General features: G+C 40.4%; 1 protein-coding gene across 1 annotated transcript in view; it reads right to left on the bottom strand.

The window, feature by feature from the left end:
• MAP1B (microtubule associated protein 1B) overlaps positions 1-19,559 on the bottom strand; it is a 102,156-nt gene that overhangs the window by 17,226 nt on the left and 65,371 nt on the right. The window contains exons 3-4 of the mRNA XM_006124301.3: positions 12,145-12,227; positions 5,337-5,477 (exon numbers count right to left, since the gene is read on the bottom strand). Coding sequence (XP_006124363.3) covers positions 5,337-5,477; positions 12,145-12,227 — 224 coding nt within the window. The remainder of the gene's footprint in view (positions 1-5,336; positions 5,478-12,144; positions 12,228-19,559) is intronic.

Genomic DNA, 19,559 nt, shown 5'->3' with positions numbered 1-19,559 from the left:
TTCCAGGACCTATTGGAGCAGATTTACTGTTTCACAGGTACAAACAGAAGTTTTGTTCTCAGCTCTTCAAGATCATTAGGTTTCTGAAATATGGGAATTAAAGAGGCAGAGCTGCATATTCTTAGTAACCGCAATTTTGAAAATATATACATTTTGACGAACTGTGGACTGCATAGTATATTGTATATTAGATAATACAAGTGCCATTTATAGCCTTTTAAGAACACTGCATGTGTAGTAATTAATCTCTGAATAACAGAGTACACATCATATATCAATGTAAACTCAGAGTAAAAGAGAAACACATCTGAGTGTGATGGCTAAAAATCCTTTGGGCTATTTTGATTTAATAAATCATGGACCAGATTCTAAATTATTTTACCAGTTTAAACCTGGAATAACTCCCCTCATTTCTCCAGTGTTGAATAACATTCTGAGACCCAAAACAGATACTGAACTGAAGGGTTCTATGAACAGAAGGTTCTGTGTTCTAGTACAAAAAGCTATTGTGCTGTTCCAGTCTGAATTAAAGATGTGTGTGTGGTGGTCTCAGATTAGAAAACTGAAAATAAAAGCACATAATAGTTCAACCCTTCATTGACAAATTTCTTCTTTTCAGTTAGCTCTCGAAGTTCAGAAATCAACACAGCTAGGAAATGGCTGTAAACAGAAAGAGTCCTGGAGATTGGCATGCAAAAAAGCACACCAGCCAAATTCCAGCATTGGATACACATGAAAATGCCCACTGAAGTCAACAGTTGTTGCATATGTGCATTCAAGGACAGAATCTGACATTAAATGTTTCTCTTGGCTTTCCAAATTTTCATATCTAGCACAGACAGTAAAGTATATATGTCTTGAAAGTAGATAATGGTCTTCCCAGACTAGGATCTAATCGTGACTAATAATTGATTGAGAGACATTACAGGATATTTGGTTTCCAAACAAAAGCATATTGCAACTAAAAAGGGCAGCTAAACAGTGACATGGTAATAGAGAATCTCTCCTTAGCCACCACTGGGAGCCTACTGGAAGAACAGCAATAAAATGGTACTGCACTCACTCACTACTGTCTCTGTCACCAGAAGAGAAGGATTAAGAACTCCTGAATAACTTAGTACTTAGTATTTTGAATTGGCAATTTACAAAATTGCACTTACTAGGATCAATGAGCTACATGAGTCTGACTGAATTTCAGTTGCCCCCTATCAGCAAGAAGGATTTTTACACACCTGGTGTGGCCTCAAGATTTAAATCCCAATCATAGGATAATATACGCACTCTACAGAGTTTCCATTTGTTTTATTGTAAATAAAATATATGAAGGAGACTTCAACTCACTCATGACAAATATATTACACATTGTTCAAGCATCTTTTAAAAAAAAATGAATTACAGTAAACTTCTGATAATCCGGCACCTTTAGGACCCAGGGGATGCCAGATTATCAGATACACCAGACTATCGGAAGGGGGGCTATGAGGGGTATAGGGTGGTGTGGGGGGATGCCACCCCAGACCCCTCATAGCCCCCCCCTTCCGATAGTACGGCTCTGCCCCAGGCGTCCCCGATTCAGCTGCTGCTGGTCAGTTTCAGCAGCAGCTGAATCGGGACGCCTGCGGCAGAGCAGCTCCAATGGTCCAGCTGCCTGGAGCACTTCCGGGTTCCTGATGGTGCCGGACCATCAGGAGTGCCGGACCATCTGATGCCGGACCAATGGAGTTTTACTGTAAGTAAAATAACTGAATATGAGACCAAATGTCAATGCAATTTGTGAGAGAGTCACAGCAGCTGAGATGTCTTTCATTGGACCAGTTTCTGTTGACAAAAGAGACAAGCTCTCAAGTTTCAGAGAGCTCTTATTCTCTGTTGAGTCTGAGTCTCTTTCATATCCTGGGACCAACATAGCTTCAATAACACTGCAAATGTAATCAAAACATATGACCATCTTGCAAAATATTACGAAGTACCTTTCAGGGACAGTCAATTATAATATACATCTAAAGAAAGACTTCAAAATAGATTATTTAGAATAGACCTGAATAAGCTGAAAATGTTAGACTATAAACTAGATTACCAAGAGGAATGTGGAGTACTACAAATAATTAATGTTATATCCAGGAGATGTTTCATTTCAGTGGAGCTCTGAAGATCTGTGTGTGATGCTCTCTTATTTTTGTTATGTTATGGAATATATTTTCAGAATTTAATTAAAGTAAAATTTAACAAGCACAGAATGAGGTGATGGAGGTTATCCAGACAAAAATACTCTACTCAAATGTATATGGGTAAGTAAAAAAAAGCAGAAAAGGAATAAAATTCAAAAACATCTATTTTATGTCCAACATTATCCTTAAGTATATAAGCCAATTTATAGGAGTATAAACACATCTTATTCAAATGTCAGACATAACTTTAATTGGAAGAGAGTAAAGACAGGACAAAAAAGGAGGGGGAAAAAGGAAGAAAGAGTAAGGAAAATGGGGGAGCCATATTAAGGGCAATCACAGAGAAAAAAAGAAAAGGAAGGGTGGAGACAGAGGAGGCAAGGACAGGCAAACCACAAAAGTAAAATTCAAATTCATGCATAGCTCTGAGCAGGATAAAGATAGCCACTAACTCCTTGTGCTGGGCCTCTGCTCAGGGGTAAGTTTCAGTCTATAAAAATATAGTATTATGGAAAGATAAAGTGGCATGAAGTTTGCTTCATTCAGATCAATAAGACAAAGTTTGATAGAAGGATAATGAAATCATTCAGTGCTTCTCTGATTTGGGTGCAGATTGTTTCCCACATAGGGACAATTTTCTGACAAGAACAAGGTTATATGGGAAAAAGGTGGGTACGAGTGGTCACTAAATCAGTGATGTTGATGGTCTGCAGTCTGGAAGGAAACAGTCATTCAAGATTTGTTTTATGTTAATGAGAGGGATAAGTATGTGATCACATTAAACCACTTGTAGCACTGACCAGTGAAAAAGTGAGTAAGCAGCAGTTTTAGACACAAATCCCTTCGGTGTGGAGCAGCAAGTTCAGGAATACACTCCATAGCCCCACTTCAACCCCTGTTCCCTTTCTACCACCAGGCCAGCTTCACTTCAAGTCCCAGCCTTTCCCCCATTCCCAGTTCTGTTGGATCTAACTTCAGCCCAAGCTCATCAGCTGAGCCAACTATGCAGTTATGGGAGGTGGAGGGACAGTTTCCATTACTGGTAAGGGAGGAGTGCAACAGGAAAAGTTTGTGCAACATTGGTATAATGGTATGACATCCTCAGAAAGATCCAATAATATTTTAATATTCTATTGCTCCCAAAGGTTGCTTCTGAAGTTTTTTTTCCTATTCATCAGGATAAATTGTGTCAAAGAAACTTCAGGGGGTAGCTGAGTTAATCTATGAAGTGCTACCAGACCATTTGTTGTTTTTTAAATTTATCCTGTACAGACTAACAAAACATGTAGATGGTATCAACAGCCCACTTCTTCTCAAAAGCTCATGATACCATCTACATGTTTTGTTAGTCTATAAAGTGTTACCAGACCATTTGTTATGTTGGCAGATACTAGCTTTTTGAGAAGGCAATTACGTATTTAAGAACAGCCCATGTAGAGTCAACAACAGGTTCCTTTTGAGAGGGACAAGTGAGCTTGGAAAGAAAGTAGTCTGGGTATAAACTAACCCGCTAGGGCTCTTGTACATTTCAAAAGCAAAATCACAGCAGAAGCAGCACAAGCGGAGACTGCTTTAGTCCCTGCTCACACCATTTCCACTGTGCCTCTACCTCCCCTGGCCCCCACAGAGACAATGCTGGGGGGAATCTGGCTTTTAGGTATCTCTCATAGTATAGGTCTAATCTTACCCAATGCTGTGTTAAGGGAGCAACAAGGCATAGTATCCCCCCTAACCCTCTAAAGTAACTTTGCCAACTGGTATATCACAACCCATAAGGAGCTACTGCCCATTTAAGGAGCATGGCTAGGCTCCTACCAGCTAGTATGTATATTGCCATTAGCAAATACTAGCCAGGAGTACACGCTACTGCTATTTAAAGGGCAGCAGAAAGTGCCCAACCATTCAGAGTAACTGTCACCCTGAACCATCCCCACAACACCTGTAACTAACAGCCAAGCCGATGACTCCTTTTGATTTTCAGCAGTTTGGTTTTTTACAAATAAGGATAAGATTTGGCCTTAATTTTTTATGCATTGTTAAAATCTCATTTACTAGTCAGTGAGAAATGTAATATATTGTGGTTTATACCTTGTCACACAGGCTAATTCTTAACCTGATGGCAATTTTCAGATGTCACACTGGTTTCAGATATCAGGAATCCAGTTCTTCCCTTGATAGTACCGCATGGCTCCCACCTTCTTCAATGGGAACTGCATCCCTAAAATTGAGAGCTAAACTAGACTAGCTCTTACTGAGACCAGGTCTATCTTAGACCCAGCAGCTTGGCTTAAGTCTGTGTGTGTGTTCCTCCTCTCAAGACGTTTTTAGCAGATTTTGTGTCCCTCTGGGGTCTCATACTTTAATTTTTTATATATATTTGTATTGTGTTTTAAAAAATGTGGTAAGCGGCCTTAAATATTTTAAATAGAGAGGCGGGGTAAAAATACCCCATAATTTTTAAAAGATTATGTTGTAGCCATGCTGGCTCTAGAATATTAGAGAAACAAGGTGGGTAATTATTATTTATTATTTTAAATAAATAATAAATAAATGCTGAAAAATAAAGTTTGGGTTTACCATGGGTCTTTGTGACCTATGGGAGAGCTTGCAGATAGTGTATTAAAAAAGAAAACAGAGTAATGCGTATAGAAACAAACTGAATTAAATACCGGAGTACTTACTGGTGATAATGTTTGTTACATAACAAACACTTTACACATTTCATATACAGAATTTTAAATACTATGCAGCAAAAACAAACAGATACGTGGTAAACATACCTATCTTAAGCCTATAGATTACGGTCTGTCTTTTTTAATGTGATCTACCACATAGCTGCTATCAGAAAAGAATTGATATAAACTTAATTGGGTTGCATTGTAAAAGTATATTGAATAAATAAGCTGTACATTTTAGTCATGAGAATTTTTATCTTCTATTTGTTAAAAGACTCTCTGCTTTTTTATTTTTAAAAGTTATTATTGCAATTTGCCAAATTAAAATTTAATTTTGTTGTTACATCAAACTATAGTTAGTTAATTTGACATTTTGAAGAAAATTGTGTAAAGATGACTAAAGGAAACCTTCACTGAGATGTCAATACTAGTTTCAAGTACAACAAGGCTAAAATGCAATGAAAGATTTTTTTTTCTTTTGTTAAAGACAAACCTCTTGATCAGTGAAGATCTCAATGAAGTTCTGGAATGAGAAAGATCCTGATTGGAGGATGAGCTCTCCTGTGTTTTCAAAGCACTGACCAGTTAGTACAAGAAGCTTGTGTCTTGCAGCATCTGTGATCATTAAGCGCACCTAAGATGAGAAACAAAAGCACAAAAATAAATGTAGCTACCACATTTCCAATCTTCCTCTCTCTGTCCAAATCAAGCATTGCCTAATTTCTAACTCCTGCCCCAACATCAAAGTTTCAAATAAAACATTAGTTGGTGTCTACTCTATGGATAAATGATATTTTTAAAAGATTATGTTGTAGCCATGCTGGCTCTAGAATATTAGAGAAACAAGGTGGGTAAAGTAACATTTTATTGGAACAACTTCTTCTGGTGAGAGACACAAGCTTTCACATTTACACAGAGCTCTTCTTCAGATTTGGGAAGGCTTGAATCCTTTACCAACACCAGTTGGTGGTCCAGTAAAAGATTCTTCCCCTCAAAAAAGGGAGGCAGCACAAATAGGTGAACCTCCGGCCCAAGGGACACATATAGTTTGTCATAGAGTTAGCTGTTGGTAGGCCACAAGATGCTTTGTTTACCTGAATGTCCACAGGCACAGCTGCTCGCAGCTCCCAGGGGCTGAGATTTTCCATTCCCACCTAATGGGAGTTGTGGGAAGCCGGGGCCTGGACTGTGCAATCAGGATGGATGTGGCCTATTCCCAATAGTTAATGAGAAGATGTGAATACCAGAATTTTGTCGGGCCAAAATTAGCCCTTGCAATTCCACTGGCATTCAGGAAGAGTTACACCAGAATACCTCGCTTGTCTCACTTAAAAAAGAAACCAAAAGAAAACAAAGGAAAAATTAAAGGGAAGAGGATAAAAAAAATCAGTGGAGTGCAGAAATAATTGTAAGCAGGGTCTGAATTACTACTTCCAATGCAGCCAGCTGGAAGGGGACAGAAATCCTAGGTGTGTTTATGCTCATTCAATTGTTTAGCCCTGAAAGGTATTCAACTGTTATGTAAATACAGTTCATGCTGGGATGGGAAATAAATCCTGGGTGTGCTGATAAAAATCCAGTTCAGCCAGAGCTATAGACCTGATGAATGCTCAATTGTTAGAATGATATTTTGCCTGTTTTAACTAATTTGTCTGTTGTGGGGTCACAAACCACGTTAACTCTAAACCTAAAAATTGTAAAATATGATACCAGTGCTTGTGGGCGAGACACTGTAATTGTAAAGAGACACCATAAAGGGTCTCTTTATTTTATGCAGCAGCGAGTGGCCAATGGGGTGGGTGAGATGCCTCCTATCTCTTTCCCCTCCCCCTCCAAAGGTAGGAGGTGAGCTCTGAAAATCACCCTGAGCTCTGGTCTGCCCTGACCAAGGGCAGCAACTGTGAGTGGGGTACGGAGAAAGGTTGGACATGTGAATGGGACACTTACATTGCTGGACTTCGGAGCCTGAGGGGCAAAGGACATCGCTAAATCCACTTCATTTTGTTATGAACTCTGTTTGTGGTGTTTTCCCAAGTTAATGCCATGCTGTTTCTCTTCCTCTTTCATTAAAGGTTTCTTTTCTACGTTCAGACTCTGTGTTTGCGAGTGGGGAAGCATTGCCTCTCAGAGGCGTCCAGGGGTGTGTGTGAATTTCTCAGGCTACTGGGTGGAGTCTAGAGCTAGTTCTGTGGGGGATGGATGAAAAGGAACCCCTGGATACTGAACCCGGCCTACTATCTGGCAGAAGGATTACATAATGAAAAAAATAAAACTGAAGAGACTGTGAAAAGTGTGCAAAAGAGTGAAAAGTTAAAATAAAAAAAATGCAATGGGCTGAATGAATGAATACCAAATTTGGACTAGTTTTGTGAACTTAAAATAATTTGCCAAGTTAATGAACCCTCATATGCCTTAATATTCACCCATTTCTAACTTTAACCAATAGGAAATAGAGTCAGGGACACAATCTGTGTGATGCCTTCAGTCAAATAAAAGTGGATACAGGCAGTCCCCAGGTTACATGGATCCGACTTACATCGGATCCCTACTTACAAACGGGGTGAGGCAACCCCGTACTAGCTGCTTCCCCCCAGCAGACCAGGGAGACGCGAAGCTAGCGCCCCCCCCCAGCAGACCAGGGAGACGCGGAGCGGCTTTTCTCAGCAGACACCTCAGCTTGAGAATAAAGGACTGAGGGAAGTGAGGTGTGGGAGAATAAAACTGAGCTCTGGAGAAATGTTTGGCTAGAGTTTCCCCTACAATATGTACCAGTTCCGACTTGCATACAAATTCAACTTAAGAACAAACCTATAGTCCCTATCTTGTACGTAACCCGGGGACTGCCTGTACTGCAATTTGCACTATGTTGGCACAGTACATTTTTCTGAATATACATCAGCAAATTATATGGATGCCTGCTGGATCAAAGAGATTACCACTGATAGAACAACTTTTTGGAGTTTTAAAGTAGATATTGACTACTATTCTCTCTCTCCTTCCATATACTCTTTACCATTACAGACCATTTTCAGTTTCAAAACAGTATTCAGTCGCTGGATAATTCCCAAGTTTTACCACTGCTCTGCAAAACTTGACAGCCTTTTGTCAAAGTGAAGCTTGTAGATCTAGAGAATGTCTGCTGGCTAAATGACTTAAATCCAACTGAGTTCTGTGTAAAGAACTTTTTTCCTGAATATGTTTTTTTTTTTGCAAAATGTTTCTAAGCCAGAAAACAGCATATTTATGGAGGCAATGCAATTACTTCACCACTCCCAGCAGCCAGTTTTATAACTTCATATATTGATTGCTACCTAATCAATTGCCCTAAATTATTCCATCTTGCACCAGGAAGGATACAGTATTGACCTAAATCTCTGTTCAACACCTCTGTTTTGAGTTGAAAGGGGCCACCAAAATGTATAGATTGTGTGCATGACTATTTCCTATTGGTTAAAGTTAGAAACAGATGAATTTTAAGGCACATGGGAATTCATGAACTCGGCAAATTATTTTAAGTTCATAAAACTTGTCCAAGGTTGGTCCGTTGTAAATTTTTTATTTTAACTTTTCACTCTTCTTTGGAAAAGTATGGATCAGGATATTTTTGATCTTACTAAACAATGGCCGTCAACTTTGAACAGCAGAAGGTAATTAAAAGCAGGCCTAATCCTTGCTTGTCACTAATTGTGCGTAATGGTAAAATCCCAAAATATACTTGGTTGGTCAAGGATTTCTGTTTCAGAAGAGAACACTGATAGGTGCACCCAGCTGTCCCATATATGTCACTCAAATTTCATCTGTTTTAGCTGCATTAAAACTCCATTAAAGAACTGGCTTTCTTTCTATTTTTTCCCTCTCTCTTTGCAGGAGCAGTTCTGGGCAGTCAGACAGTTTATGTATACAGCCACCAGCTTTTCCAGCCACAAAATTACTTCCTGTCTTACAAACCAATGATACACAATTATATGAACCAATGATAATTCCCCTTCATTTTGTTTAACCAATGATTGAAGAGTTTATACAAAGATAAAGAACTATGGAAGAAACAAAAAAAATACTTGCAATTTTGAGACCATAATACATAACATGCATAAAAAAAAATGAGAAAAGAAGATACATGAGCATACTGATGGCCTAGTAGAGGACTTCCAGAATTCTGAATGTTGATACTAAATCATTACTTTAAAATACTTTAAGATAGTATAAAATTTTAAAGATCTATTGTGTTCAACCCTATCCTTGTTGAAGTCCTATATTGTTCAAAGTAAGTGAAAATATCAGGATGTCAATTAAGTTTATATACATGCTGCTGAAAGAAAACCCAGAATTAAGTCAAATATATGGTGTTTTATGTGTCTGGCCCAAATGAATAACCAGTCAGAGGTTTTTCAGATGTAGTAAAATTATAAAATTGTTACAGCAATAGAGCAGAATCTTTTTAAGGTAAGATAAACTGTCCATATACTGATACACGGGAAATTTATTTTGTTTTGGCAGTTCAATGGCACAATACTAATCACCTGTTCTTTTCTAGGAAGTAGCTGCAGCTTACTGAACCAGGTCACATCATACTCAGTACATTAACCTGTACACTAATACCAAGAGTGGGGAACTTTTTTGGGTCAGAGGCTGCTGACCCACAGAAACATCAGTCAGGGGCACACAAGTGAGAAGCAGCAAACAAACAAACAAAGATCCTCACTGAGTCCTCACTGACTCCCGAGAAGCAGAAAGATACTCTCCACTTCCACTCATACACCAGAGCCAATGGAGGGGGCGGGGGGAGTGGAGCGCCAGCCTAGTCGATTATGTGTACATCCAGTCCTATGGTGGGGCAGAAAGGGGGCTGCAGTGCCAGCACATATTCTCCAATACTAGGGGAGCCCTGAGCCTTAGAGGGCTGGATCCAGGCAAGCTGGGGACCACATCTGGCCCCTGAGCCTGAGGTTCCCCACTCTCAACTAACACAGTCATTACTACTACAGGTCAAGTCCTAAGGATTTACAATTATATCAGGAGCATTCTTCTTTCCCATTCTGACAGATATTCTGTCCTGCCTGATAAGTAGATGGAACCAGATGAGATTATCTCTTCCCTAGCTGTGTCCTGAGCTACTTCTGAGACAAACCTAATGTTTCTGCCTGACATATAGTGGAGCGACATGGCTATTTCTACTCCCATGTTTTTCCTTCTACCTTTCTTACTTCTAATTTTGATTTTTGGCCTAACGAGAGCCTGTCTTAGCTAGCCAAGATAAATCTAATCCTGTAACATTGGCAGTGACCAGTTTGGCAGGATGAAAGCAGTGATGATCAACTCAATCTTGGGGAGGGAGTCTTTACCTTCTACATACTGCTCAGAGGGAGTTAAGAGTAACCTACCAAAAGATTTTCCAGAGCCAAGGGAGTAAAGCCAGGGTGCAGGAGTCACTAACTGGCTTGCATGGCAACTGCTTTTCCTATGGTCTTTCATTAATTGAATTGCAAGCCTCAGACAGAAGCTACATTTTCTGAACTTTTACCTTTCTCTCCCCTCTCCCTCTTTGTTATGTTTCTCTTCCTTTATTATAGAGGTGGGGAACCGTTTTGGGGTTTTTTTGGAGGGGGGGACCACTGACCTACAGAAAAATCCGTTGGGGGCCCACATGCCCCTCACACATTAGAGTCCCTCCTAGTAGATTTTGTGTGCTCCAGACCCACAGCGAGACAGCAAGGGACTGGTATGTGGGCTCTTCAAAGCTGGGAAGGGCCCTGAGCCTCGAGGGTCAGATCCAGTTCCCCTCCCCTGATTTGTAAGAAGAAACGGGATCAGACTTTCACAGCAGAACCTAAGAGTTGCCACCTGAACTGACTCTTTTCTCATTAAATTAATTTGATGCAATTTTAGTGATTCTATTACAGGAAAAAAAGAGGAAATAACAGAGATTGTAACAAAGACGACTCACTTGATTTTTAAAGGTTTAAACATGTTGATTGTTCCTTCTAATTATGTATATTTAATGTTACACAATGTTAGTAAGAATCCCTTCTTTGGTGTACAGCAATTAAAATCACCCCTCTGGCCAAAAAAAATACCCATTTGTGGGTTTTATATTTCCAATATGTTCAAAGCGGATCATCTATACACACACTGAAAATTATTTGTTAAGAGTAAAAATTGCTATTTTTATCTGACATACCTTCCTGGATCTTTCTTCCCTGATGGAATGTTACTTTCTCTCTAAGGGTATGTCTACATAGCAGTGTTATTTTGGAATAACTGACGTTTATTTTGAAATAATGTTGAGCTGGAGGACTTCTTACCTCGACTCCTGTAACCCTCATTTTATGAGGAGTATGGGAAGTCAAAGGAAGAGAGTTCTTTCTTCGACTTCCTTCTGTGTAGACAGCACCAAAAGCCGAATTAAGTTATGACATAGCTCAAATTGCGTAACTTAATTCAATTTTAGTCCTGCTGTGTAGACGTACCCTAAGAAGTGTCCCTAAAATACATAGCTGTTTCCTTGACCCTCTTTTAAAGAGTATGCAGGGCTTAGAGATCTCTTGTTCTGTGATCAAACTCTGTTGATCACGGCATGCAATTTCTTGTAGGAAAGATGGTATATACACGATAATCCTTCTCAAAGAGTTAAAACTATCTCAGATGACCTGGTTTATACCAAGATTAAAAAAGACATACGGAACCAAGCAGGGTAGAGGTGCAGGAGCAGCAGCACAAGAGCTCTCATTGCAGCTGCTTTCACTTTCTCAAAAAGATTTTAGTGGGTTACTGGAAATGTAATGCTGAGAATGGAGATACAAATATTTTTAGTTTATGCCCTTTAAGCTCCTATTATAAGAAAGGGAAGCAAGAACAAGAGATAAGAGAAGACTGACATTTTTAATGACATTCACTCCCACATATTAATTTATCCAGTCAGAATACCCTCTCATCTTATTCACTGGGGTTTGTGTCTACACAGCAGGGCTTGGCCCAAAATAAGTTATGCAAATTGAGGCACGTCAAGTGCATAGCTTGTTTCAGAATAGCTTATTTTGAAATTAGGAGCATATGGCACACAGCTTACTTGGAAATAGAGCACTCTTCCTCCGACGTCCCTTACTCCTCATACAATGAGGGTTATAGGAGTCGGAGTAAGAAGTCCTCCAGCCTGACAATATTTCAAAATAACTGCCTGTTGTGTACACGTGGACTAAGTTATTTCAAAATAATGCTAGTTATTTTGAAATAATGTTGCTATGTAGATATACCTTTATGATGCTTTTATGACTTATTCAATATTACATATTCAGTTGACTTACCTCAGTACTAACTGCCTCATCTGAAGGGTTAATCAGGACAACAGTTTCTAAGACATCACTTCTGTGGTGAAGGATTTTCTGACCTGTAAGTTCAGGAGAGAGAAAAAAACAACAACTCTGAAACATCACAAGTTAAAACCAATACTTCTTTCACCAAAAAACACATCGTCCAGTGGAACAGCTTTCATAACATCCAGAGCCAGGGCACTGGCACCTGCTTCTAGGCCTTGCATGTCTCCAGAGTTCCCCTGGATGCACCAGATCCACTGCTGAAAGTCTTCACGAATAGGTAATAACACCTACCTCTGTGCAGGGGCGGCCCATGACTATAGGTGGACTCGGCCTCCGCCTAGGGATCTGCCTTCAATGGGGCGCCTGATGAGGACATCAGTCCATTGACGGCCCTGCAGGTGGGGGCGCCGATCGCCCACCTCGGGCCGCTCCTGCCTCTGTGTCTATCCCTTTGTGTCTGAATTGTTTCTTGACGTATCTGTTGGTATATCTAAATTAAACTATAAGGTCTTCTGAGTGGAGACTATAGGCCAGCTTCTACGCGTCAGCTGAGGATCTGTTTCCATGTCTTTAAAGAGTTTTTTAATCTACTTTGTCTATACACTTTATGAATAACAGAACTCTGAATTTTTTTATGCAACTTGCAGGACCCTTGGCATATTCCTGTACCATAATATTTGAAATTTCTTTTGTACACAGACTCTCTAACAGTCAATGTTATTAAACAAGAGTGAACAGACATTCAATATACAGCTTCCTACATGAATAAAATCTGTGTGGTTTTGGTGCTGTGTCATAGCACACTGGCTTTCCTACTTAGTAGTTAATCTGTCTCCACATTTAATAGTGATATTCATCTGACTGGGAGTGAGTGCCAGTAAAACACAACAGGGCTCTTGACATTTTCTTTCTTATGGTAATTAATGATATTCTTATCAGCATTTCTTTCTGTGAGAACTGCAGCAAGATTAATTAGCAGCCTTATTGTGAAGGGAATGCCATCCAGAAACCCTGACTGGCAATTAGTTCAACAACCAAAATAACTGTCTCTTGCAAGCAGCAGCCTGGTATTGATTTAATTAATAAGTTAATTTAATTAATGATGGCTTAAAGAAATATGCAACGAGCACAAAGTAAACTGACTATTGACTAAGTTGGAAATTTTTTCCTGTAATAACCTTAATATTAAAAAATAAATAAGTCAAAAGCAAGCAGCATGTCTGGAAATACTTCCTAAAGAGTAGGATAGATACTCCCTGGGTTGCTGGCATCTGTACCTTCCCATGCAGTCTCACGGTCCCATTTAAAAGATTCATCTGCAAGAGAATCCAAGACTAAGTCTACATTGTCACTTTACTGCGGTGTAACTTTCTGGCTCAGGGTGTGAAAAAAACACCCTTTGCCCACTCACCAAGCACAGCACTTTACAGCGCTGTAAAGCACCAGTGTAAATGGGCTCTCAGAACTGGGAGCCATGCTCTAAGCACTGTTAGCTACTCCCCTCATGAAGGTGGTTTACCTAGAGTGCTGGGAGAGCTGTCTCCCAGCGCTTGTGCAGTGACCACACTTCTGCATTAAAGCACTTCTGCGGCTGCACTTTAATTTTAGAAGTGTAGACAAAGCCCAGCACGGGAATTCCGCTGATATATTGGTGCTGTGCATAACACTTCTCCAGCATTACCAGCAAGAGTGCCTCTTTCCACAATATTAGAGGATCACCCTATTTTTGGTGATCATTCACACATCCTTGTGACCCAGCAGGAAGAAAAGAATGAAAATAACTGGACTTAAGTGAGTTTAACTTTTCAAGGTCCCTCTAAGGCAGGGATTCCCAACCTATCGGTTGCAACCCAAATATGGGTTACCATTACATTCCAAAAGGGTTGCCAAGGGCCTCCCCAGGTGGCTCTGCCCCTCTTCCCCACCTCCCCATTTTTGAATTGCCTTGGGTCACCAAGTCTTCCTGAATTGTCAAAATGGGTCCCCATCTGGAAAAGGTTGGGAACTGCTGCTCTAGGGAAAGAGCAGCAGTACTGAGGGATCACACAAGAGAGAAAGAAAGGGAGGGAAGACATGGAAATGAGGATGAGACAGACAAAGAGGCATGAAAGAAAGGCAAAAGGAAATATGCAACCCATGAATGAAACAGGGATGAAGCATACAAATGGGAAAAAAAAACCCAACAAATGGCCTGGTAGCATTTTATAGATTAACAAAACATGTAGATGGAGAAAGACAGACTCAAGCAGCAGACTAGGGGCAGAACATGAGAATGAAGGGCCAAGCTTGGTCTTCCATTTTCTGTGTCAGCTGGTCCACAGTGCTATTGAGGCAACATATTCAGCCTCTGAGAGTACGTCTACACTAGCCACCCTAGTTCGAACTCCTGCAATGAGGAGTAACAGTAGTTCGAATTAGGAGCTTTAATTTGAACTACCTAGCCCGTGCCGCGTGTAGCCACGGGCAGGTAGTTCGAACGACAGGGCATTTAAAAATGGCAGCGCCCGGGAACATGCAAATAAAGCCCGGGATATTTAAATCCCGGGCTTCATTTGCAATATCAAATGACTACACTAGCCACCCTAGTTTGAACTAGGGTGGCTAGTGTAGACATACCCAGAGTGAAGAAAGATGTGCCTGTGTTGATCTCTAGTAGCCCTTTTAAGTTGACTCATGGAACAATATCAGTCTCTGGAGAAAGTTCTGCCAGAAAGTGGCAGATTTTGAAACATCGTTGTTAGAGCAATGATAGTAAAAGGAAAAACCTGTCGGACTACTAAAATGGAAGACTGGAGCAAAGATGAGAGGAGAGAAAAGCAAAAACAAAAAGGGGAAAAGAAAGAGACTATGTGTCAGAAATAAAAAGTACGGAGGAGGAAAATAAACACAAAAATCCTAAAAAGCAAACACAAGATGTGTTAGTTTAACTTAAGAGCAGAGATTTTATTTAAAGGGTTTAGGCTAATAATACTGTGGCATGTACCTTGAAGGAGCATCCTGGAACCCCCATATCCACCCATGTCATAAAATTATCACCCATTTCATAAGAAGCCAGCCATGTAAAATATTGCATGAAAGGTCACAATCTGCTGAAACCCTTTGTTCTGTCCAAATATGTATATTGTTAGTGTACATGCAGTTATGAGATTTTGCTGTATGTTTTTTAGTGAAATAAATCATCAAATTCTGACCTCAGTGAAGGTGTCCCAATTTACATTTGTGCAACTATGATCTGAATTTGTACCTAAGAATGGAAATCTAAAGTGATGACTTACCACACTACAAATATTTATATTCCATGCTATATAAAAATAATATCTCCTGTACATATTAGGCCCCATGACGCAATACTTCTCCTAGTGGTTAAATTTCATGCACGATTCAGATATAATATAAGATACACAAAGCTGAGGGCCAAGTGATTTCATGCTTTCAGCTACCCAAGTTTTTAGAACATTAAAAAAAAAATAGTTCAATTAGGGTATGTCTACACTACCCCTGCCTCCCTTCCTCCCAGCAAAGAAAAGAGGCAGTTCTGTGGCTACAGCAGTGTCAGCTGCCCATGGAGCCCACAGGCATGTGAACTTCATTCCTGCCCTAGGGAGCAAGGCGCTTCTCCTGGAGTTAGTGCTGCTGCTCCAGCTAAGCTCAGGCACCTTCAGCCCAGTGTCAGCCACAATCATGAGTTGTTAGAGTTTCCTAGCCCAGAGGAGAAATAGCCTCAGATGGCTCTTTAACCCGCCTCCCACCCCCACCCCCACCCACCAGCTCACTAGCCTGATCAGCTTGCCCTCCACTGCTTTCCCCAGTGATTGTAAGAAAAGGAACAACTCTGGTAGCTGGCTCCAGCTGAAGGATCATTCTGGGATTTGTCCTCATCAAGGGTGAAAACTGAACAAGAGGCAGCTATGAAAGCGAAGTGTTCAAGAGCAGTCTTGCACCTAAGTTGCTAGCTCATGTATTTCACTGCCTTAAGTTACCTTGCTCTGCCACTCTCCACAAGCCAGTGTGGCAGGGAAGTTTGGGGCTAGAAGTGGTTCAGCTGGGGGCCACATCAGTGAGCGTCAGTGGTCCACAGAAATGTATGCATTGAGCCAGGTGATCCATGGGCCAAAAAGTTTGAGACCCACTGCATTAGAAGATGTGCAGTTGTATGACCCTCTGATGTTGTGGCTGTGGTTAGGTTTTCCCAACTTTCAGTTCACTTACAAAAGCTTTCTCCCTACCATAACTGTTTTTACAGATGCTAACATGCTCCTCTAAATAAACTTTCAAACAACCATGCAGGCTTAAACAGGACTGCTGCTGATGTGCCAAGAATTTTCATAACGTTTGTTCAAAAGGAAGGAGGAAAAAATCCATTAAGATATTGCAGGTGTAGCTTTATTGACATTACTGCTTCAGCAGAGGAGCAGAAGTAGTATGGGCATTTGTCAAACTGGAAACAGATTTAATGGTACAGACTCCACCATGCCAACAATATATGTAGGGTTAATTTTAAAAAAATTAGTTCAACTAAATTTTTAGAACAAATGATCACTCATTTTATAGAACAGTCACTCCTGTTTGTAAAGTGTCAGAAAAGAGGAAGAAAACATCATTTACACTAGTGGTCTCCAACCTTTTTAAGCACAAGATAATTTTTTCAATTTAAGTGCAATCCAAGATCTACCTCAGACCCAAATATGCTTGCCCCTACCTCCCCTTCCTGCCCCTTCTCTCAGGCCCTCCAATGCTCACTCCGTCCTCCCTCCTTCCCTCCTTTTCACCAGGCAGGGGCACAGGGTCTGGTCTTGGGCTAAGGGATTTTGGCTCTGACCAGCCCCAAATGGTGTCCTGATTTTACTTTTATAAATACGGTCACCCTAATGCAGTTATCTCCAACCTTCTTAAGTATGAGATCACTTTTTGAATTTAAGTGCAATCCAAGATCTACCTCAAACCCAAATACCCTTGTCCCACCTCCTTTGTGTACCTTCTACAAGGCCCCGTACCCCTGCTTACTCCATCCTCCTTTCCTCCCTTCTTCCCCCATCCTTCCTCACTTTCATCAGGTTGGGGTGCAGGCTCTGGTATTGGATTAAGGAATTTGGAGTGCAAAAGGGGCTGAGCTGAACCTGGGACAGGGAGTTAGGGTGCAGGAGGGGGTTCAGGGTACAGGATCTGTAAGGGAGTTTGAGTTCAAAGGGCTCAGGGCTAGGTGGTTCAGACCTGGCTCTAGCTAGGCACTGCTTATCTCAGGTGGCTTCTGGGTTGCGGTGCAAGGGATTTAAGGCGGGCTCTCCCCTGCCCTGTCCCTGCACCACTCCCAAAAGCAGCCAGCAAACCCACTCCATCCCAACCCCTGTTGCCCCCTGCCTCCATGCATCTGTTCTCTGGAATTAGAATACAGGGTAAAAGGGGGGCACCCTGATATCAGCGTTATCTCCTCTCCCTTCCCTGCTCTGCACAGCAAGCAGGAGGCTCCGGGGGATGCGGAGCAGTCAGGGGAAGGGCAACTGAACAGCCAGCACTTGATAGCCTCTTGGCCAAACCTGTCAGGATCACCTCTCAGAGGCTCCAAGATCTACCAATAGATCCTGATCTACTGGTTGGTGACCACTCATTTACACCTTCGCGGAATGAGTGCAAGGAAACACCATTTTACCTACTTCTAGTCTCTGGATACCATGGATGAAGGTGGATTAATGTTCTATTTAAAGAAATTAGAAAATTGAGATTGATCCCTTAGAAAAAATATTTTATGTTTTGGGTTATTTTGAATTTATTTAAAAAAGCCTCGATTTAAAAATATAGACCATAATATAGACTCTAAACCTACTCGATCAAATCTTGATTTCAGTTATACTCGAATACCTGAGATTGGAATTTGGTCCACTGCAACTACTGGCACATTGTTAGTACATGCTTCTTAAAGGCAGTTATGCTTGTTAAAGACCTAATGGAACTGTCCTCTCAGAGTTGACCTCTCCAGGTTAGGGTTGACCGTATCATTCAGGCAGCATGGAAACTTTTACTGCGGCATTCATAATGTTCCTATTCTATGGATGGCTGTATCATAATTCATTTTATAAAAATCTGCACACAAAAATTATAAATGAAAGGCAAGGAGGCATGGCTATGTATTTATCATTACCCAGCTTTTGCTGTATAATTTTAACCCATCAAGGATTCATGCTTTTGCCAATAAGCAAGTCAGCAGAGATGTTACCATCAGCTCTTAACCCCATCAATCATTAATACCAATGCTTGGTTGCACAGTGTAAATCAATTCTCTTTCTTACGCAAATTAAATTTAAAAAAAAGCAACATCTGTGAAATTCTCTGGAGAAACAATTGTAATAAAAAATGGCCTGTAACAAATAAGGCTTAAAGGGGATGAGAGAGATTGCCATCCATTTGCAAACAAAGAGCGCTCAACACGAGTTAACATTCAATAGCAAGTCTTTGCCTTATAGTTTAACAACTATTTTTCATTCTGATTTTTTTTAAAGTTTCTTTTCTTTTTCAAAGACATGAATAAAATGTTACCACTGTCATTACTCAAGGGAGGGATGACATTTGACAGTCAGCAAAGCTCTAGTGAATTTTCACCACACTGCCAGTAATAGAAAGTGAAATGTCAGCAGCTAGAGACTCTCAAAGTCCTCCATGTACTTGTAAATTAGCTTTGATGCACACACATAGCCTTCTACACGCCTTTGTCTTGTGGAATTCATTCCTTTATTGTTGTACAAACTAAGGAAAAAGTAAAACACAAATCATACTCTACAGTTCAAGGGTCCCACTCAAACTCCCAGAACAATTTGTTTTATGGATTAAAAATAATACTTCAGTAAAAATCAATGCACCCCAACATAATGATGCTATGTTTGAGAAATAGCAATCGGTAAATCCCTTTTCAGATTATTTGGAGGGAGAAGGCCCTGAATATTTTCAGCATTACTGTGATGGATATTACACATATATTCACACATTAGGGCTTGATTCTCTAATGCATGACACCTTTTCCCAGTTGATCAGCAGAGCACCCACAATGACCACAGTAAGCAGCATGTGTTTCTATTGCTGGTGCACATCTGCATTTGCCTTGGTGCACATAACTAATTTTTTCCTGTTACGTACAGAATACATTTTGAGGAAATATTGGACCTTGTATAGTAATTTCACCTGTTCAGCGTGAGGCATGATGGTTTAAAAATATTATTAAAATCAAGATTCCATGTCAGCTTAAACAGGTGAGAGCATTTCACAGTCCTTTGCACACATGTACATAAATATATAAAGGGGTGAGGCAGTGGACAATCAGATTCTCCTTTATTACTAAATTCAAAAGGAAAAAATATTCCCCTAACAAAAACTGAAATCTATTTTATATTTTGAAGAGTTTGTTTGTGGATTTG

The sequence above is a fragment of the Pelodiscus sinensis genome, chromosome 6, assembly GCF_052426305.1.
Source record: "Pelodiscus sinensis isolate ZL-2025 chromosome 6, ASM5242630v1, whole genome shotgun sequence".
NCBI lineage: Eukaryota > Metazoa > Chordata > Testudines > Trionychidae > Pelodiscus > Pelodiscus sinensis.
The sequence above is the reverse complement of the archived record's forward strand: the minus strand, read 5'-3'. Positions and strand labels throughout refer to the sequence as shown.